Source organism: Thunnus maccoyii, chromosome 15, assembly GCF_910596095.1.
Source record: "Thunnus maccoyii chromosome 15, fThuMac1.1, whole genome shotgun sequence".
NCBI lineage: Eukaryota > Metazoa > Chordata > Actinopteri > Scombriformes > Scombridae > Thunnus > Thunnus maccoyii.
The window spans coordinates 16919593-16942537 of NC_056547.1; the positions used below are offsets into that span (position 1 = coordinate 16919593).

At 38.6% G+C, this 22945-nt stretch overlaps 2 protein-coding genes across 2 annotated transcripts; one reads left to right on the forward strand and one right to left on the reverse strand.

Moving 5' to 3' along the window:
* Positions 1-146: 146 nt before the first annotated feature.
* azin1b (antizyme inhibitor 1b) lies at positions 147-7186 on the reverse strand. The gene is made up of 11 exons (XM_042436193.1): positions 6986-7186; positions 6007-6150; positions 5502-5700; positions 5154-5327; positions 4721-4893; positions 4271-4484; positions 3706-3780; positions 3208-3373; positions 2855-2964; positions 1845-2062; positions 147-1733 (listed from the first exon to the last, which is right to left on the reverse strand). Exons 3-11 carry the CDS (start codon positions 5601-5603, stop codon positions 1658-1660), a joined length of 1308 nt encoding a protein of 435 aa, XP_042292127.1. The 5' UTR covers positions 5604-5700; positions 6007-6150; positions 6986-7186; the 3' UTR covers positions 147-1657.
* Positions 7187-12438: 5252 nt separating this feature from the next.
* On the forward strand, positions 12439-22474 carry atp6v1c1b (ATPase H+ transporting V1 subunit C1b). Its single transcript, XM_042436728.1, has 13 exons — positions 12439-12604; positions 14012-14192; positions 14307-14374; positions 14595-14680; positions 14856-14950; positions 15095-15186; positions 16088-16186; positions 17003-17071; positions 18838-18930; positions 19405-19498; positions 19771-19868; positions 19971-20094; positions 21579-22474. The coding sequence occupies exons 2-13, from the start codon at positions 14061-14063 to the stop codon at positions 21675-21677; spliced, it is 1149 nt and encodes a 382-aa protein (XP_042292662.1). The 5' UTR covers positions 12439-12604; positions 14012-14060; the 3' UTR covers positions 21678-22474.
* The last annotated feature ends 471 nt before the right edge of the window (positions 22475-22945 follow it).

The following is a 22945-nucleotide window of genomic DNA, read 5'->3' on the forward strand; positions in this document are numbered from 1 at the left end:
AACTACTGCACAGTCGCAGATCAGAAACATATGGTTGTGAATTATGTTGGCCAACAGTGAAGAGTTTATCCAGAACATGTGGTGAACATAAAAGAGCTGCCAGGAACCAGAAAACAAACGCCAAAGATCACACATACACAAGAAAATGATTTCTGTCAGAAATGTATTAAATTAATCACTTTCATTACTTTAACAAGCACAATTTACAGTCAAAAACGGGCTATGGTCCATTAGTGCTTTAGACAGCAAGTAATTAATACATTAGTCATTTTTCGACACACAAGGGCAGGATTCTTTAAAAACTGCAGTTAAGTCAGGTCACCTTTAATATTATTAGACATTTAGCTGTACAAGAGACTGTGCATGATGCCCCTCACACCTTTAGAGAGGCAAGAGGAAAATGTCTGCCATGTTATTTAACATATGCACGACCTCGGAGAGGTTTATGTACAACTAGCATGTCTTTCACTTGAGAGATAGACACATGTAGGTGTATACACCCACCACGTTAATTAAATTTATGTTTGAGCACTCTTCAGAAATGGCTCGTCTGCTGGTTTTTCAGATCCTGAGAAGACAAGGACTGATCCTTTGGCAAGACACACTAATCTGAGGATCTGAAACTCCAGGGCTGGGCTTTTAAATATCACAGTAGTTTTTTAACCTACAAAAGATTTTGTGCATTTTAAACCAGATTAACCTCTTTCTAATAGAGGCAAGGCGTGCCTTAGGGTGTATGCAGCTTCTCTGCATTCAAGCTTTTAGCTCAATGTAGAGAGAAAAAAGAAAACCCCACAGCAATTTCTTCATGCCTTTTGAGTAAAGGGAAACCACTGAGGTCACATATGGCAATCACGGCACACAAAATCCATGTAGCGTTAAAAAAACACATCAATATCTTATCAGGAAAACACTGTTAGATGGGCCACAGCATAATACCTGGGCAAAACACACTTAAAGACGGAGCTTTCAACATGCCCCAGTAATAACTGAATCCAATAAATAAAAATGTAATGAGGTGAACTGCAATAAAGAAATAGGTTACATCATTGTCATAATATCATTTCAACTATGCAAAGTGAGGGTCTGAGGTACAGAATCCACACAAGGCATTGATTCTTTTAAACACTTCAAAATATAATCTACAGACAAAATGTATTGGTGTTGAACAGACACAGGATTTACACAACTGTCAACAAGTAATCAATAGAGCATGATTTAAATCAATTGTACATTTTGTAAACTGGATTTGATTTAGGAAACAAACCACCCCAAACATGTTTTGGGGAGGTCCCATCTCCAGAGAGTCATCCATTTTGTTGCATAATGTCATTTGAGCTTGGGCTGGAGTTCTTTTAGCTGACAGGTTTTTTTAAAGAGTCCGCAAGAGGGAGGAGCAAAAATCAGAAGATTAACTTCCAGATAAAATTTTGGACAATTGAGGTATCAAACAACCAATTGTTTCCCATTTCAAGAGGTACAAAAGTCGAATTCCTGGAAGAAATATTAGGACACTGCATTTTCCAAGGTGGCTGGAATGTTGACTACATTTAGCCCCTTGTCCCAAACACCACTCTGACCCCTCTTCTCACATGGTGAAAGCAGAGGCTAAGGAGGATCTGTGCAATATAAGGACGGGACAGGGGCAGAAGAGTAGTTACGCACTGTACTGGACCATGGAGAAATTCTTCATGGCGCTGTCCAGTGCCACACCGGCCTCCTGCATTTCGTACCTGCGGGCAACACCAAGAACAAACGGAGTCAGTTCTCTCTAAATTCATCAACGTTTTATTACATTTGTATCAGCGGTGGACCTTTACATGCTAACTCACTCACGTACTCACCAGTCAGAGGTGGAGACAGTGTAGTAGACGGGCAGCTGGGGAGAGCCAGAGAGGCAGCTCAACTCCTCCAGACCGCACGCTCCCATGTTGGAGAAGAGAAGCCAGTCTCCCACACTGAGCTCAGGCAGCAGGCAGCGCTCCACCACCTGGTCCAGCTCGTCCAGTGACGGACCCCACAGGCTGCTGGGATACACCGCCTCGTCCGCACACAGCACATGCTGGATGGAAGAAACAATGTACCAAAATATGTTACAATCAGAAATGTCAGTCAAATTATACTGAGATATACAAAAATTATAACATAAGAGAAGAGCAACATATCTAGATGATTAGTCAGCAACTGAAGAAATGATACACAGTACAAATACCAATAGAATTTTTTTTTTTTCTATCACATACAGCACTGATGCATCATCATTTCAAACTGTATTCCTGTGGTAGCTAACAGCTGTTTTTATTGATATCCCAACCTCCATTGATTATTTGTTAGCAAGCTAACTAACAGTGGATGGTCTCTGGTGTGTGGAAATAATCACAGCAGCTCTGACACACCAAAACACCATTTCTACATCACTAGTTGTTTTTGTTCATTTTACACATTATTAATTAACTATAGCTCCAGTTTTACGTAATGTTGTGTTGTTTATGTCACTTTTAGTTGGTCTTGTTTGGTTGAGGTAAACAAAGCACAGAAGAGGAAATACTTTGGCAGGAAGGACGACTGGATAACAACCAGTTGGTTGTAGGTTGCCGTTAGCCTTTTTGTCATATTATGTCACATCATTGGATGTAACAATATATTTAAATACCCGGGCTTTGTATTGAAAAACCCAGGACCAATGTAAGCTCTTTATATGGGTCAATACAGTTCACCATGTAAAGAAACTCTGATCCTACTTCCTTAAAATACTCATAATGCATGACCCCGTTCCTGATTCAACGATAGCTTCTATCAGATCCTTCATTCAGTCCTGAATAGTGTTGACTCCCTTGGGTGGAGGCCTACTAACCTTGTGCACTGATGGGGCAGCGATGGAGTTTCCCAGCAGTTTGTGGCTGAATGGACCATAAACACCCTCATTCATGTAGTACAGGAACTCAGTATCCTCATTGTTTTCACCTGTGTAAGTAGATTGTGAAGTCAGAAATATAGAACATGCGGTTTTATCTGCAAACTGAGGAATCCAGAGTGGGACTTCTAATGGTTTTGTTATAATTATTCTACAGCCATGTGTAAAAACTGCAAATACAAGACCATAAACCATTCTGTACTTTGTAAGACAACAAATATTCACAGTCAGGAGTGAGAGACAAATGTAAGACAGTCAGATTTAACAGGGCTAGAGAAAATTAAAGAACTTGCCTTGAGGTAGGCTGTCCCAGTGGCGGGTCACCACCTTTTTGGCGATCACATTGACAGCCAGGCTGAAAGCAGAGGCCACGTAGAAGCTGCCTGGCTGGGCCAACACTTGCACACCAGACAGTGGGGGGAAGTAAGCATCTAGCATGGGTCTGACTGCAGACTCAACCTATACAAAGAAACATGAAGTATGCACTCAGAGGTAGTTCCCAGATTTTAAAAAAAACATGGTGCAAGAACTTTACTTATAGGCATTAAGTGCTTTTAAAGCTGAAATTCATAACTTTCTGCATATTGTTAGTAAGAGGCAATAAATATGACATTTGAGCTTCAAAAAGATGGCAGAGTAAGCAGAGTTGAAGGACGTGGAGATGTCCTTGAGTAAACAGGTCATGTGTTTGATTAATTTGTTGCAGGCTAAAAAGAATGAAGTGGCATGGGAAGATGTACATTTTGCAATGTGTTATCTGTCTCTGCCTGCTGCACTGCACCAAATTTTACCTGTTTGAGCTGAAACTCTGAGCCAGTGAATCCACCTCCAATGTCCAGGATGTTCATGTTAAAGCCCAGGTCCACCTGGCAAGGCAAGGCAGTTTTATTAATAAAGCACATTTCATACAAAGAGGTAGATTCAAGGTGCTGCACAGAGAAGTTAAACCAACACAAGCAACCTGAACAGAGACAACAAACAATCAGTTGTTACCCTTAATTGCAAAGACACAAAATATAAAATATAAAAAAGAAATTAAGTTGACTTGTATCTACAAAATGCCTACTCAATCATTTTAGAATTCAAGATATTGTCCAGACAATATCTGTATTTGATGTCTGTTGTTGGTGTTCAGCATGCAAGACGATAATCCAGATACTGGTATTCATCAGTTAATGGCAGTGAATGCACAACTTCAAAAATGTCTCTCTAAATTCAGCTATCACCTTAGACACATTTAATACTTGTTAGCAGATGTGTCATCAAGTCCCAAAACTTCAACTTAATTGTTTTGTTTTCAAGAGTACCAAAAGTACCCAGTTTTTTTACTTAATCTGAACAGTCAACAGTACTCACCCCCATGTCAAACACACAGCGGGCGTCTGAGAGTGCATGGGTGTAGGCCTGTTGCAGGTCTTGGCAGGAGCTGGGGATGTGGAAGGTTACCCCCACCACCTGGACGCCCAGCTCCTTGGCTGCCTCCAGCAAGTGCCGACAGCTCTTCAGAGAGGAACCGAAGGCCATACTGGTCTCAGCTGCATGAGCCTCAGTGGTCAACTGCAGCAGCAACCTACGAGAAACAAAAGAACAACAACAGAAAACATAAGACAAAAGCATTCTTCTAAGCAAGATCAATAATTCTGAGATACTGATTAACCTAAGTCAAGTATCTCTGGGCTTTTGACATCAACTTTAGACTGTTTTCAGAGTGACCAAACTTTGAGATTACAACTAAGAAGTCAAACAGGAAATGCTCTATGGTGCCTCTAGAGGTCAGACACTCCACATGTCTATTTGTTCACTTACTTTGCACTCGGGTGGAGGCGGGAAATCTTGGACAACTCAGCCTCATTTTCGCAAACAAGGTGCTGGATGTTATTCTTGGCAGCGTGCTTGATATGCGCCAGCTGCTTGCAGACACCTGACAGAATGATGTTTTCGGGTGGCACACCATGCTCCAGCACTAGGCTCACTTCAGCCTGGGGGAAGGAGGACACACACATTAGACACATTAATGCAGCAAAGTCTAAAAGCCTCATCAGAGCAATCAAAAAAAGGTACCAACTGTGTTGCATAAGTTGAAAGGATAATAGCCACCAGCTGACTAGTAATCAATTGAGTGCATTAGATGTAATTGCCTCTAGATGTTGAGTGCTTTCATAAGAGGATAAAGCATTACACAGTTTCAAAATAAATAAAAGCTATGTGGGAATTTGTATCCGTTAAGGTGAAAGCTTACTTTGTTGGTGCAGACAAAGCCCAGGCCCAAGGAGGCCAGCACCTCGATGACTGCAGGGCTGCTGTTGCACTTGACTGGGAAGTAAGGCTGCAACTGTGGCACTGTGCTCTGCCAGCATACATGCTGCTGCATCAGAGCACCGAGGTCACCCACCACGAACGCACTCTTCTCCACCTGGGAACACAAGAGAAAGTAACGATTGGAGTACATGAAGAGTACGCAAAGCAACTTCTATTATGAATATATTATTGAAAAGTCTTGGTGTAAAGAGTAAATAAGAGATATATGAGATACATGTGCGAGTGACACAGTGTCTTTTAAAGCATTTTGGTAATTTCGCCCACTGACCAGAGCCTGCTCGCAGATGTGTCCATCAATAACATCTTCAAGGGTCACTCCTCCCTCCAGGAGTTCAATGATGTAGCTGGGTGTGTCAGCGAGTCCTTTCATCTCAACCGTATTCCGCTAAGCCGACAATCATAAAGAACAGATAAGCAAGTCAAGGGGTCACGACTGAGCCAATGGGGTCCTGCCGGTATGCAACAAACTGAGAGAAAGAAAGGAAGGAGAGAAAACATGATTAATATCACCACAATTCACTTTTTTACTGTAGATTAAATAACAAATGAAATGCACAGGGACAAGGATGATGAATTACACATAAAGTCCAGACATGTCATTGAGCTTTTATTAAAATCTATTGACTTCCTATGAACCTTAACATGAGTAAACATGTTAACTCACACCATTTGTTTGTTTGCCAAATGCTACTAGAACACAATGCTCCTGGACTTTGCTACAAGTGTCTGAGCGTGTAAGCGAGCATGCGTCTTTGTGTACAATGATCACTCACATGGACAAGTCAGGAGATGGACCTGTCCCGCTATCAGCTAGGATCCCAAGGCGGCTCAGCGTTGAAGTCAAAGTGCTCCCGGTAAAGAGCCGCCCCTAGGCCCTCTGGGTAGCGCTCATACACCTGTGCAGAGACAGGGGAGCCCTGAGGAACAAGCACACATAACATTAGATTAGTGATTAGTCATACTGTTTGTGCTCTGTTTACCACAAGGGAGAAAAAAAAAGTATCATATCACATGACATGCCCTTGGCTCAAGCTTGTCAGTCATTTTATTTCTTCTAACATTACAAAGTTCACCTCTATCATCTTTGGTTTCACTGTGGTCAAATCTTCGGACAGAATCGATATGTTAGGTAACTTCCACGCCTGTTTACGTGGCTTTTTTTTAAAAAAACCAATAAGATAAACAACCAGAATACTTATTTTGGCTCAATCGAAACTACCTGTTTCTAGCCGTAATCAGTCAACATTATGCCTATAGAGGAACACGCGCATGCGTTGTAATGGCGCAAATAGTGTCACAACTTGACAAATGAGATAATAATATTTTAGTCAGTCACTATATGAAATCATTAAACGCTAAATCGCGGCAAATGTCGTTAACAGTTGCATTTTACATGTAGGTTAAAAGTACCGTTGCGTTTAACGGAAACGCCATCGCGAGGAAACGCGCTGCCGACAGATTCTTGGCAACGAGCGAGCTGCCACCGATAGAAGCTCATGTAAGCGACTGTATTTAACTAATAACACCGAAACAAAGCCGAACACTGACAAAAACACACGAATTAACACTCACTCGACGTCCCAAAATCGCTTTATAATTCATTAATATCTTAAGAAGTGACGTTGAAGCAGTCCAATAGGATTTAATGAATCGGTCTGTCATGTGTGGCAAGAAGGCAAAAAGACCAGCCCGCCATGTTACGTCCGCCCGCTGAATCCAAGGAACTCAACCGAAGTGCCTCGCAGTACTTACGTGAGATAACGGCCAGAATGTTTTGGAAAATCGTCTTCTCTTTTTCGGCGGAATTTTTAAAGAGTAGTGGGCACAGCGATATAAGAAAGAAAGAAGGCTGTTGTTGCCATATGTTCAGATGAGGGACGAGCGTCGGCTTGCTGATCGGCGTCTTCTCTCTCGGCTGGTGGGAGGAGAACTAACCGGAGCGAACAGGGGAAGTGGAAAATGTAATCAACGGCCCGTGGGCGGGGCTTGACGTTCAGTTCCACCAATGATCTTCCTGCATTTTTCAGATCATACCAAATATGTATTTCCGAATATCATACAGGCTACAGTTAGATCTGTGGTGTTTATTCAGGTTACATAACCATAAACTTTCCGTAGATGGCCACTCCAAGACCTCTGTTGCTCTTGTTTTTGTGGGACAATTCCGACAAAAACAGTGCAACAATAGTCCCTCCAGGCCTAGAACCTCAAAAATTAACTCACACTTAAATTAAGCGCAACAATGGTACCTCCAGCCCAGACAAAAAGGCAAGTGGGGGTCAAAGTGCCATTCAGTGAGTATTTGGTGACATTGACATGACAGCTTGGTGGCTGTTGTTTGAAAACTGACCGACCAGTAAGGCTTTGAAAATCAAACCAGATGAAACTCTATGCAAGTCAATGGGGAAAAAGAAAGGAAACTAGATACAAGGAGTACCCACACACTAAATCAGATATCCCTTTTCTTTATTTGCAACGTTTCTACCAACTCTGTCTTCCTCAGGTCTTCGTTTGCCTGAGGGAGACCTGCAGTTGGTTGAAATGTTGCACCCCACTGAGGTTTTGTGGATGTGCACACGGCACCTTTGTCTCATTGAAAAAGAAAGTAAAAGCGTTAAGAAGGGAGAACAAGTTGTATAAGCTGTATAAAAGCAAGCACATCTGTTGGTGAGAAAAAACTAAAGAAAAACACTCATTAGTGACTGTTTATGTGGCTTATGCCACGGGCCGCCCCTGCAAATACACATGGTTGCTGTTGTACAATTCCATCTGCATGTATAGGAGATGGACCCTTTGTAAAAAACATTCCTTTCACATTCAGTTTTTATGCACCACATATCTGGAATAAACTCACAGAAAACATGGTCTGCTGCCCAGTTCTTTTAAATCAAGGCTTAAGACGTTTCTGTTTGCCGCTGCCTTTTATTAAATCCTGTTCCGTCTGTCTTATTTTAGCATATTTTTTATTTTCTATTTAACTCTTTTTAATTGTATTTAAATGTGTCTTTTTTATAATGCATTGTGTTTCTTTTACATTTTGTCGAAATGCCTTTTACTGTACGTTTTATGTTAATCACTTTGAATTGCCTTTTTGTTGAAATGTGCTATGCAAATAAACTTGCCTTGCCTTGCTTTGCATAATAAAGGAACCTAATAGTTTAATTTACTTAGACCTACAGTAAAACTGTGAAAGTTATCAGATGTTCTGATAACAGGCTCTATGGTGAAATATCTGCTGTATGTCACTAACTTATTTAAGTTAGTGAGAGTTGAAGATTAAAAAGCCTGTTGAAGTGACACTGTAAAATACACCTTGTTGGATGTTTAATTAGATTTCCAAAGTTCATTACACAAAAATCGGATGTAAATATGAAGTGAATATCCACTAAGAGCGTATGGTGAACAAAAAATGCCAGTAAAAATGTTTTATGTAAAAATAAGTTAAATACAGTTAGGGAAAAACACCTGTTCCGCTTGTTATTGTTTTTTAACACCTTTCAAAGATGCTTGTTTGTTTAAGGATACACATTATGTATAACCTAAGGATATTTGAATTTTCCTTGTTTAATGTTCCTTTCAAGTCTGTTTGAGAATGCAAAGATGCTGCACTCTTCATAGACATCTTTATATTAAATGAATTCACAGCCAATGTTTTCATCCCTGATTTTTTCTTATACAGCATTCATGAGCCTTGAAGGCATTTGTGATTAAATAAGCATAAAGTCCTAATGGCTGAGGAAGTTACAAGGTTGAGAATGTCACTGGGTCAAACGCCTTTTAATTACAACAGTCTCAGTCATTCACGAGTGACTGTTTAAACAGCCTTGTTGAACTCAGCTATGCATGTTTTCTCTGTATTTTTATGGACGCTCAAACAATCATAAAACAGAGGTGTGGAGGAGACAATGCATACTAAACATGCTTGCATCTAGGTCGGGGTTATTTTGATATTCACCGTGTTCCTGCTTGTGTCTCATGGAATGTGGGGGATTATTAAGATTCAAGAGCTTATTGGATATTTTGTTGATTAGTCCGTAAGCCTTTGTCACACCCACTTACAGCTTTAGTTCAGCTGTGATAATTCAGCGTTTTATGCAATTCAGTTTGATAGGGGAAAAAAAAAATCATTTTGCAAAATTAACGTCATTAAGCATGGTGGTCAGGAGATCAGTACAGCACTGAATGACTGGCAAGACAAGCACCAAAACTCAGCCTGCAGCCGCCTTAGTCGTATGACTTGTGTTTCTGTGGCACTGGAGCAACACGCTGCATGGCTTCATCTAACTGTAACTGTCTGGCTGTCCTATAGCTCTTATCTTTGTTTTATCAAAGTCACTCCAGGGGACACTGTGTTCACATAACAGCATGGCCTAGAAAACATCCTACTGTAAACAACAAAGAAAGTTCTATAAAAATACTGTGATACTGATACTTTGAAGGCTCTCAGCTGGTTGGTCTTTTTTTTTTACTATGTTTAGAGACCAAGTGACTGGATGTAATGTATGGCTATACGCTGTACAGTCACGCGAATGGCCTTGAGGTAGAAACCAGAAATAGTTAATCAAATTGGGCTGAACTCTTCTCATCCCTGAGAAAGAAGGTATTTCTAGGTACTTATAACTACTTTTTGGAGAGTCAAGTTAAGGTTTATTCATGAAGTAACTGTGCAATAGAAGATACAAGATAAAGTGCTGAGCAGAGCTGCAAACCTTAAATAAACAACACTAAAAAGCAAGCAAAGACAGCATTTTGATGTTTATTGATGTTTTTGATAAAATAATTTAATATTTTTTTAAGTAATGCTCGCATTTTTCCAGTTTTAGTTATCAGACAACTGAATTTTGGATTATGACTGTTCCTGTCATTCGAATACAAGATGGTCATCAATTAAATGGGACAAATATTTCAAACTGGTGTAATGTTGTTTTCTTTGTATGTTCAATATGTTCACAGTTTCCTATCAACAATTCGACAAAGTTAAAGTACTAAAAGTATGTGCTTTATGGGTCATGTCAGAGTCCATGAGGACAGGACTGAATTAGATTTTTTTGCTTCAGTTCCACTAATTTTTTAAATCAATGACTTGACTGTCCTCAGGAAGGAAACTGAATTTGCAGCCAGAAGTAAAGATATAAACAGATAACGGCATAAATAATCAATCCTCAGTAGACACAGCACACCCAAAAATGCAAAAATTTAAAAACAAATTGCAAAATATGAATAGTTCAGAGACAACTTCTCTGTGTTTAAGGGATGTTATGGTTACGGATAAGTTATACCGGCATAATAGGTTTATATGACCAGAAAATTGAAGTTCAGAAATGCCCAAACTAGTTCTGAGGTAATAGAAACAGTGTCTACAAAACATAGTTTGTCCTCCAGAAAACAATCACTACTAATTACTATCTTTCATTGTTGAATGTCCCGCTCAGTGCATCTGTTGTTCACAATAGGCCTTCACTTGACTTGGGACAGTGAACCAGCATGAGCAGTACCAGGACCCTGAAACACCTGTTCTTTTCCTGCTGAGACATGTCAAACTGTCCACTGTGAAAAGGCTTATTCTTAAAAAAAACAAAAACAAATTTAAGGGATCCTTATCCAAAATATGTGTGCATGTTATGTGTTTACATATAAAATGAATATTGGCAGATATATTGTAATTATTTTTTAAAAACTCTCAAATATTGATATTGGTATCAGCCTCAAAAATGCAGTCAGGCTCTGGTATAGTAGTTAGAATAGTTATAACTTTAATGTTGACCTTTGAACATGATGCAGTACAGAATAATGGTTGAAGATGAAGACTAACTCCACAGTTTCTCTGGGTTACAAACAGCTGAATGTTCAAAAATGCTGTTGCTGCTTTACTGCCACTGATTCACTGCCACCTAAAGGCAGAACTGTAAAGTAACATGCTATAGTTGTTGCATTTTACCAAAAGAGGCTGATATTGAGAGGCACCCACTTCCCCCCCCCAACCTTATTGAATAAATTCAATACATTCAATACATAGAATATACATGTTCCAGGCAGTTTTCATTATAAAAGTTGCTGTAAATATACCTCACAGTATAAAAATAATATAAAAATAAATTGAATTGCACAACAAATAACAAAATGTAGGGAAAGGAAAGAATCATAACAAAAACAAAAACCCTCAGGGTCTGATAAACAACTGCTGGAGTAAATCTGAAATGTCTAAATAATAATAATAATAATAGTTTTTTTTCAATTTATAATTTTTGAGTTTTAATTTTTAGTAGTCAAATATGTTTTAAAAGTCAGTATCTTTAAAAAATATAAAAGGAGGATATTCTTTTAAGCCATATCATTTTATGGATATAATATTTTGTCAAGATATTAATCATTCGTGTAAATTTCACCTGCTGAGAAGTTGGATTGTTAAAATGAGTAATATATTAATCTTTGTTAGTATATCTTCGTCAATTTTTTTTGGAAAGGTTCTTCTGTAAATCAAACCAAAAAGAAGTGGCATGAAAACAATCTACAAACACATGTTCAATATTTTTCCCCTCACAATCACAAAAAGTGTATCTGTTGTTTACAGTTGGGAAGAAATGACAGATAATAGGTTTAACAGGGTATTACCATACACATATATATATATATCTATATATATATGTGTGTGTGTATGGTAATACCTGTGTACAATCTTAAACAGAAACTCCTTGATTCTTTGGAATTATATATTATTAAGGTATCAGAAAGATGGTGTTCCGTTGTTTTCTATTGAAATATAACTGAGGCGCCTTCTTATAGATGTCAAAACAAACACTTATGCTGCCTTTACGTACTGTCGGATAAATTAAAATTATTATTTTAACACAAATTACCCGGACGAAAAAATACAGTTTCCAGGAATGTGAGAGTTTTTATCCAGTTGAGAATAAGTAACAAGAAATAAAACGCACATCTAAACAATACGAGTCCAACTCATATAACGTTTTTCCTCCTTTTCATCTCACCACTGCTGGAGGAATAGTAGCCACCACTTGGTTTCTAAATTAAAACAACAGCAAAAATCACTCGTTTACGGGATTTATATGGATTTACCAAGCAAAACATTTTAATCGCCTCACAGACGCTTAACACGTCTTGCTTCTGACTCAATATTCAGAGTGTGAAATTCACGATGACTTGTCGGTTACGTGAAGGCGGCATAGTGCGCAACAGTCTCTGCGCAGGCGCACAACTAGTCCCCCGATCAGCTGACTGTGTGAGTGAGATGCTCTGTTGAAGGACCTCTGAGTCGAAACCCTGCTATTATCTGCGCTATGAATGGGAAGCAGCGACTATTTAACTGAATTACACCGTGTGGACCAAACACTGACGACAGTTTACACAGCGGTAAGCACGAAAATACACCAAATATCGATGTCGTGACAGCGTGAGGCTGCAGTGCTAACAAGCTAGTCTCAGCAGCAGGCTAATACTTGATTTAACCACATATGATCCAGATATATCTTGATGTTTATCAATGTTTCTTTTTTTTATTAGAGGAGGATCTACAAATGTAACTCCTTAAAGCCCCCATTCTCAGCCGTGTATGCTCTGTGTTGAGTTCACAGGAAGATTTGTGTTTCAGCATGTCTTTTACAGCACAGACTCTGATCATATGACAAGTCAATCAGCAGACATGGAGAGCTGTCTGCCTTTACACTGATTCAGTGGTGCAGTCAGCAAGCTCTGTGCAGTGCAGTGACTGCATTGTAAGCATGAGGAAATGTGAGGAAGTCCATGATTCAGAAGCAACGCCAAACTAAAAAGAGGAACAAATATGACTCTGATTCACTTAGGGATTATGTCTCTGTACTGTGTGCTCGGTGGAAAAGTACACAGCTTTTTTTTTGTTAACTTAAGTAAATGGAAATAACTCTGTTACCAGTGAAAGCCAAAGTTTTACAGGAGAATTCTCAGCAATAAGAATCAAGTTAAAGCAGAGCGGCTCTTCCAGAGCTTAAATTTATTATATACAGTATATATCAAATCATTGGATTACTATTACTGATACATTAAAGGATAAGTTCACATATTTCAAGTCTTTTTTAAACAACATTCAGGTGTCCAAATGAACCCTGAAAGAGGTTTTCCTCGCTGTAATCATTCCTGCTGTTCATACTGGCTTTTAAAAGTTCCCCTTCAGATGCACTTTCAATGTAATGAATCTTCAGCTGTCTTTTAATTTTTTAGCACAGAAGGAGGCTTTGTAAGGACTTGTAAAGGATTTTTACAAGTTGATCATGTATTTTGCTTGAAAACGCTTAATCTGCAGTGTAAGCAGTAACTATACTGTAGCTGTTGGATAAATCTAGTGGAGTAAAAACGACAATATTCCCCTTGTAAACAGTGTTGGAGTGAAAGTATGAAGCACTTTAAAATGGAAATATGCAAGTTAAGTACAAGCCTGTGTGTAGCCTACAGCCTATGACTGTAGGTTGTAATGTGAGGGAGCTGTAGAGTATCTGAAAATGCAAAGTTGGAGCCTGGCAAGTTCCTCTACCACCAAACCTCAAAATTCCCCACTGTTTAGATCAATATCTTGTTGATATTTAAAGGAAAATGTTTAATTTAAAATCCTCCTTAGCAATGTCAGAGTCAGGAACTGAACAGCTGTAGGATTTGATGAGCTTCTTCAGCAGAGAGGATGCAAGCTGTTACATGTTTCTGTGCCTGTCAACAATAGAAAACTTATGATTAAATATAAATCATTTAGCAGAGCTTTATTAATCATCCTCTTCTTTTCTTTCCCACCAGTGACTCTCTTAGATCAGAGGCCCGGTGGACAAACCTTCTGGCAGCAGCCATGACAGAATTCTGGTTGATCTCTGCTCCGGGGGAGAAGACGTGTCAGCAGACTTGGGACAAGCTGATGGTGGCAACAACTCGCACCAACAACCTCTCCAACAACAACAAGTTCAACATCCCGGACCTGAAGGTCAAACATGACATTCATCTATCAGCCATTAGTGGACATCACCAGGAAGATTATGCAGCAAACGTAGTTACGGTAGTGATGATTTGTTAATATGTTGTGTTCTGTCTCTAACAGGTTGGAACACTAGACGTCTTAGTGGGTCTCTCGGATGAGCTGGCTAAACTGGACACGTTTGTGGAAGGGTGAATGTTACATTTGCAAATATCTTATTATTATTTCTCAGTTAAAATAGTTTGTTTGACTCTTTAATTAATTTAAAAAACTTTATTTCTTTGGCAAATTTTCGTGAGGACAGTAGAAGAAAAATAAATGCCACGTTTGGAAAGCACAATCCTGACTTTTGTTTCTTTCTTTCCCCTCTGCTTGTCTGTAACCACTCTCCTCATCTCATGCTGTGCTTAGTGTGGTGAAGAAGGTCGCTCAGTACATGGCCGACGTTCTGGAGGACAGCCGAGACAAAGTCCAGGAGAACTTGCTGGCCAACGGAGGTAATCACTTTAACACTGACATCTTCACGAGTTGACAGACATAAAGTGATGGAGGTGGTCGAAAGCAGAAACCAGCGTGATGCTGTTGATAAGACTTCAAAGCAGGAAGTGATGGGTCAATTGTTATAGCATACAAAGCCACTGATGACTTTAATCTGGTCTCTACTCTCTACAGTTGACCTGGTCACCTATATCACCAGATTTCAGTGGGATATGGCCAAGTATCCAATCAAACAGTCACTGAAAAACATCTCTGAGATAATCTCCAAGGTTTGTTGGAAAAAACTAATTTTTGGCTGTTTATAATGTTTATAATTGCAGTCTGTCGTTGCGTTTCCTTTCACTGGCCTGGTGCAGTAAAAGTTCCCCACTGAATTAATTTATAACGTCCACCCTCTCTGTTTTGGTTTATAGCAAGCGACTCAGATAGACAACGACCTGAAGGCCCGAGCTTCAGCTTACAACAACCTGAAGGGAAACCTGCAGAACCTGGAGAGGAAGAACGCGTGAGTAACAGTGAATGAAAGCTGTCATTCCCCTTTTTCAGACATCAACTTAGTGCAAAATGTCCACATATGTAGTCTAAAACCTGATAACACGCTGTTGTCTTAAGCTTTAGTTAATGAAAAATATATATTATTGACTTACAGGTGAGTCATTTATAACTAAAAAGACTGGTTTTTGTACAAATATCATCCACGGCCTACACATAACAGTTGCATACAGAATCTACGCAGTAAAAAAACCTTCATTTTAACAAAAATTCTTCTGACCAAAAAGACGATATCTAACATTTAGCTACCTCCTTTGCATAATGTCGATCAAACTTTATTTAAATTGCATTCAGCTTTATTTCGTACAAGTTGAATGCAATTCAAAGTGCTTGACAGATGACTGATGAACGCACAGCATGATGAATATGGATTGGCAGACAAATGCACATCAAGATAAAGGTACAGTATGGACATTAAAACAAGGTGACTAGTAAAATATAAATACAATAAATAAATAATACATGATATAAAATAGATTAGAAAGAAAAAGACTTAAATAAAACTAATACCATATATAACAGTAAAATAAAAATGAATATAATAAATTAATAATACTTAGAACAGTGAAAATAATATGAGCCAATAAAAGACACAAGTCAAAAAATATACAAAATAAATAGGTTACAATAAAACAGTAAAATGTTAAGAAAAAATAAATTATATAATAATAAAACTATAAAATTATAAGACACTTCATGAAAGCCAGGCTTGATGGATTTTATGTTTTCAGTAAGTCAGAGGCTGTTTTACACAGACGAAGATGAGTTTCTACACTTTGCATTGTGACTTTGGAGCATCTGTAATATTTTTATTGCGTTGTTACCTGACAGTGATTGTGTGTGTTGTCCTTTAGGGGGAGCTTGTTGACCAGGAGTCTGGCTGACATAGTGAAGAAAGAGGACTTTGTGCTGGACTCAGAGTACCTGATTACCATGCTGGCGGTCGTCCCAAAGTAAGTACACCTGCATCATATATATTAATCATTTCAGTCATTTTTCAAGCAAAAAATGCCAAATATTTTATGGTTCCAGCTTCTCAAACGTGAAGATTTGCTGTTTTTTTTCTGTTCATAGATGGCAGTTAATCTCATATCCTAACATTTTAGACAAAATAAGCAATTTTTATATAGACAAAACAATCGATTATATGTATGTGGTGAGGTTTATTTGTTCCACGCCAACTTGAGCTGCAACGATTAATCGATAGACAGAAGATTAATCAGCAACAATTGTGATAACTGATTGATCATTTCAGTCATTCTTCAAGCAAAAATACCAAACATTTGATGCTTCCAGGTTCTTAAAATTGAGAATTTGCTGCTTTTCGTGGTCTTACATTATTGTATATTAAATATTTTGAGGTTTTGGACTGTTTGACGGACAAAACAAGACATTAGACAGTGATGTCATGTGATGATGATGTGATGTCACTTTGTGCTCTGGGATATTATCGTTTTCTGGCTAGAGTGCATGAAAATAGTCTGAAAAATGATTTTTAACAATTTTATTCATTTAGATTTTAATATTGTGTATTTAAAACAGACGACAAACCACTAAAAAGAATTCTCAGTAGCCTGAGTTTCAGTTTCACTGTCAGATGATGCAGAGACTCTGATAAGTGAATATATTTTGGGCATTAAACTGATCTGATCGCAGCAGAATATAATTCCAACTGGTGACAGTAAACAAAGATTAGTATCAGCATCAAATGTTCATACTGGTTGAACTGCAGTAGACAAAATGTTGACGGATGTTTCCCCTCTCACCAGGACAAACTATGCTGACTGGCAGAAGACGTATGAAACTCTTGCAGAGATGGTCGTGCCGCGCTCCACTAAGTAAGTATTCACTACTGTAGATGATTCAGCTCTGTTTTTGTTTTGTTTTTTTTTTGCCAAATTTACTAATTATCAACCAAAGGAAGTAGCAATTATTCTCTCAGCCCAGTTTCAATGTTCATGTTTTTTTTAATCATAAAGGGTTTTAAGTCACAATATCATATTTCCTAGAAAATCGCACACAGTGGGTTTAGCCTCTGATTAAAATTTGAAATATTTCATGGTTGACCTGTGTTAAAAAAAAACAACAAAAACCCAAAAACCAATTGACTTTTATTAGAAAGGAAATCATTATGTGGTTGACCTGTGGAAAGCAATTGACCTTTTGCCAATGTGGCTGGAAGATTTGAGACGTTATGTTCGGGCTTTTGGACTGACACAGCTCTGTGTGATGTGGTAACCTAGCAACCTGTATTTCTAAAGCAGATATGGAGCACTGTCCACCAGTGTGACCTGGAAACTGGACGCAACCTACATTTCGCTACAGAAAGGTGGAGCAGTTTGAGCAGGGGGTCTTTTCTTAAACTGAGAGGGTTTCGTTTTTGTCGCGACATTTTCCTTTTCCAAGCTCTGCTTTGATAATACAACAGTCAACAGCTGCATTCAAAGCTCTTTTGTTATGCAGACTTGATCCTTAATTGTAGATACTTTCTATATAACATCTTTAAATTGTGTTCTAACCAGCACAATTAGTTTGTGTTGGTGGGTCATGTCCTTGCTGCATTTTTTTTTTCAGACTGAAAAGAATCAACTGGTGTTTATTGAAGGAAATCGATTAATTTCAGTCGAAGCTTTGAGATCAGTGGATTTGTTTGTGTTTTAGTGTAGAGTTCAACTTTCCAATTACAAACCAATCTGGCAGTGTTAGTGTTTGTTTTCTGTGCCGTTTTGGATGCTTGAGATTAGATTTTGTCCTTTGGAAGCATTAATATACAATATATGAGTTGTTGTCACTTATGTGAAATAATTGATTGAAACTTTGCTATTCTCTACATTTACTATACGTGTCTACAGTGTGCAGGAGCTGATCTTTGTTACTTTGACTCATCAATTATTCATCTACACACAGTCAAAAGCAAAAATCATTTTCCTTATATGGTCCTGCTCTGGTTGAGTATAAACTGCTCCACAAAAGAGAAGCAGTTTGCAGTCAGATGTAATGTGACGCAGGAGAAGATTGTACAAATGCGTTGGCTTTAATTAACTGTGTTGACTTATTGTCCACAGCCCACAGGACAGTTTGACAGGCAACCAGCAGTGAAATTAGCAAACTTGAGACAAAAGGGGGCAAAAACACCACAACTGTTCTGCGTTTAATGTTTTTTATGTTCTTCTGAACATTCCTACCAAAAAGACAGACTTGTGTGTGCCGGCAGTGGCTTGATTTTTGCTTATCCTGTGAAAGTGGACATGCATTAAGGTTAAATAAACAATTAAAACATACAGAAAATGGTAACAGCAATGATGAAAACTCAGAAGAACTGCGATGACTGCAACAATCTCTCAGGTAGAGAAACATTCAGTTTGGTGGTGTGGAAGGAAAACAAAGTAAATGTGGACACTCAACAACATGTTTTGTATGATATTTGACATAGGGGTGTTTTGTGTGAGTGTGTGTGTGTCAGCCCATCTTGCAGCATCTAAAGCTAATGCTGTGCTATTTATTTTTAAACCAAACCTGCTAAAATGCATCTCCGCACATACACGCAACATATTTCGAGTTCCAGCTCTCGTGTTAATCTGTCAATCCGTGTCCTCTCTTCCAGGCTGCTGTTCGAAGACAACGACAGCGGTCTGTTCAGTGTCACCCTCTTCAGGAAGGCCGTAGACGACTTCAAACACAAGGCCAGAGAAAACAAGTAAATCACTCCGTCTCACTTTCTCCACCAGCGTTACACAAGCTGCTCAAAGAGTTAATGTGTAAAGCTCATTAGAGTTCCACTTGAGCTGTGTCACAGTTTTAGCCGTTTGACATTTTTTTTTCTTTTTTGCGTTTTCTGTGAATAAGTTGATCAACCACAGATAAACAATAGTAGTGATAGCTCATGACTGAAGTAGGCCTCCTATTTATAAAAGCACACGCTGGTTTGTCATGCGCTAAAAACAGACTATAATAAACACAATTTCACTGGCACTCGACAGTCTCTCCAATTAGCATGACAGAGAGATCTCATTGTGTGTGTTTATGTATATGTGTGTTTGTATGAAGCCTGTTTTCAGGAGTGCACTTGAGTGTATGTGTGTTTGTGTGTGTGTGGGTTAGGTGCTTGTGTATGTTCCTGTGTGTTCGCTCGCAGCTGATTGCCAGCTCTCCGCTGTGTGTCTTGATGCAGGTTTACGGTGCGTGATTTCCAGTACAATGAGGAGGAGATGAAGGCAGACAAAGAAGAGATGACACGTTTGTCCACCGACAAGAAGAAACAGTTTGTACGACCGCAGTTCGCAGTACTACTGATCAATTAGGGAAGGAAGATGTTGAAGGAGCACATTATGTACAGATACTGACGCTAAGAACCCCAAGCTCCATAGATACATGGATGTTTATTCCCTGTTTTTGGCTTTTAGTTTGTCTTGAATAATGTCCAAAGGAGTAAAACCAATGATCATTTCAATAAATCTGTCAAAGTTGGAAAAATAATTCTAATGAATGAATACAAGTCAGTAAATTAAAATGTATCTTACCTTTAATGTCCATCTAGGGGCCTTTGGTACGATGGCTGAAAGTAAATTTCAGTGAAGCCTTCATCGCGTGGATTCACATAAAAGCTCTGCGTGTGTTTGTGGAGTCAGTGTTGAGGTGAGCAACTGAAGACTCAGCAGCAGCCACCACTTTAAAAAAAAAAATCTTCTTCAATTTAAGATTTGTTTAATGTTCTTGTGGTCCTCTTGTGTTTTGTAGATATGGGCTGCCAGTGAACTTCCAGGCCATGCTGCTCCAGCCCAACAAGAAGAACATGAAGAAGCTGAGAGAGGTGCTGTACGACTTGTACAAACACCTGGACAGCAGCGCTGCCATCATTGATGTGAGTCCACTCACCTTTTTTTAGGGTCTGGGATACAAAGTCCATACATCAGTGAAATTTAAAAAGATTGAGTTTCGTTTAGAAGCTGAGGACACCTGATAATCAGAGTAGCCATTTATTTTCACGTTATTAAAGTTGCCTGACACTGTGTTCATGTTAGCTTATTTAATTCATTGGCAGGTGACATTTCTGTACCACCAGCTTTATGTTTAGTTGACACATAAGCTGCAGGAGTGGTTGCAAGGAGCAGTGAACTTAATTTTTTTCATATATTGATTTTAAGAATTGTTATTTTTTTGGGCTTGGAATTACATTCTTGAAGCTATTTTTCATTAATGGGAAGTGACATCCCCTTTTTTAATCCAACTGTCAAAAGCAATCAATGGGAACAACATGTGGGCTGTAAATCAGAGGTCTGGAACCAGGCTATCAAGTCTGAGTCTGATGTCTGGAAACAAAGAGGCTCTGGCGGTCTTCTTGATGGTCTTATCAACACTATTCAACATGTTCAACAAAGGCTGAGACAGGCTTGTAAATCCATTCCTTAATTGGTTCGCCAGACCTCCCCCTTGTTTGGTGTAAAAGATAGTACTTTGGTAGGCGTGGATGTTAAAGCCAAACCACTTATGTAGTAATAAAACTATTTTATTAACAAAGGAAAACAATGTTTTATCACAGCTTTGGTCATTTGTTCTATTGGCTATGATAACATTGTACTCAACAAAGTATTTGCTAAGATCTGGGAACACATCGAGATAGATAAAAAAAAAAAAAAGTTTGCATAAGCAGTCAGACTGTAAACAAGCTGATGCAAAAACCTACCACGTTCTGAACACACCCATATAGACCTTTGGCATAGCACACATATTGACACGTGAAAGCAGGAAAAGCACACATGCCATTAACATCATTAACAAATTAGAACCATTGAGTTTTTCCCTAATTCATGACCCTGGTATAGTAGCATGATGGTTCACCAGTACGGCTTCCTGGGATATTTGAATGGAACTGAGCCATTGTTGATGTTCCCCGTGTGCTTTTCCTGCTATGACAAGTCAACACGTCACTAATAATCCCTCGTTGCTATGGAATATTGTGCGCATACTACGGCAAGTGTGGTGGGTCAGAGTTGAAGCAGGAAACTGTAATAGATGTTTACAACATATATGGACGTTTTGGGATGAGTTTGATCAGTTTGATTAATCTGAAGGGTTTGTTTACAACCTTCCTGATCATCTGTCGGAGCTGTTTTTAGCAACGTCACCAAATGTATTTATCTTAACATTGAACTCACCAAAGTAATTGCTTTTATAACCATCAGAACTGATCACCAGAGCTACAAAAATAAACCCCAAGTTGTAATAAACTTCAGTTTTAAGCTCCTATAGATCTTTCATGAAATATGAATGAAATATATTATAGTCCCCATCAGGAATGATGTGTATCACTCTTTTATCTTCCTGTATCTCCTTTTTCCCTCACAGGCCTCTATGGACATCCCGGGTCTTAACTTGAGCCAGCAGGAGTACTACCCCTACGTTTACTACAAGATCGACTGCAACCTGCTGGACTTCAAAGTCTAGACGCGTCGCCAGCATCATCTCTCTGTGCTGTAGTGTTCTGATGTGACATGTTCACATATCCAAGCTTTACTTTATTTTCATTCCAACCATGTTCTCTCTCTTTTCTCACTTTTTTTTTGTGTTCTCATTCTCTTTTTCCCTCCCATGTTCCTGGTACATTCCTGGGTCGATACTGAATAAGTTGCAAAGGATCGGAGTAATGACTGGTTACTAAAAACAGGATAGATTTAAGATGTAAAATAGTCTCCAGTCATAACTTCTGTTCTCCTTTGTCCCATCCCACTGTACCTCCACCAAAATGGTTGACATTCCCTCTTGACACCCAAAGGACATGTAAAATACTGCATTTTTATTGTTGTGTCCTCTCATCCTACTTAAAGTATGAACAGCGGTACACATGTGTGTGGGGGGGAAATGCGGAGAAAAGAAATATATGTTAAATATAGTATTTATATTAAGCCTCTAAAATCAGTGAATATGTTTCTATTGGTTCAGATTTTAAGGTGATGTGTTTTTAGCTCCATGTAAGGAATGTCTGTTTACAAGTAGATGTTGACCATCTTTTCCTCCCAACTCAAGCTATAATCCTGTGAAATACTGAGACGTTTCATTTTACAGTATAAAGAAGCAATATATTTGCTGCTTGTATGCTCCTTTGATTTCTGTATATTAAGAAGTTTGGGAAAAATAATGATAGGTCTACGTATGTGCAAATACTGTATATTGTCAGTATATCTGAAAATTGAACTACATATTTAAAATAAATGTGACAATAAATACTATGTGTTTGAGAAAGATGTTTGATGTTGGCTCGCTGTCCTTTTAACTGCAGAATAAAGTTTAGAAAGCTTCTCAGGCTGATATATGTCAGACCATCAAATAGTATAATAGAGTAGAAAACTTAACTGAGTCTACTGGACACCATGCAAGATCTAGACTCTAAAATGACACCGCGCACAAATTTATTGAAAGTGTCAGACGTTTGAAGGGAAAGTTCATAATTTTTTTTTTTTTGGTTCCAAGATGGTTAAACTTTCTCTCAATGTTGCTTCAGATTTGTGTGATAAACATAAGAAGAGCAGAACCCCACATGGGACTTATTTGATTTGAAGCATAATCTAAAAACACAGAGTGAAGCTGGCAATAAGGTTTTATCTTTCATTTCTTCCATGAGAACACAAAAAGGAAATAATTTCACTTTGAAATGAAGGTGTGTCAATCGGTGTCATGGAGCTAATAATCTGGGTCTATTTTTTCCAGTGTGTTCC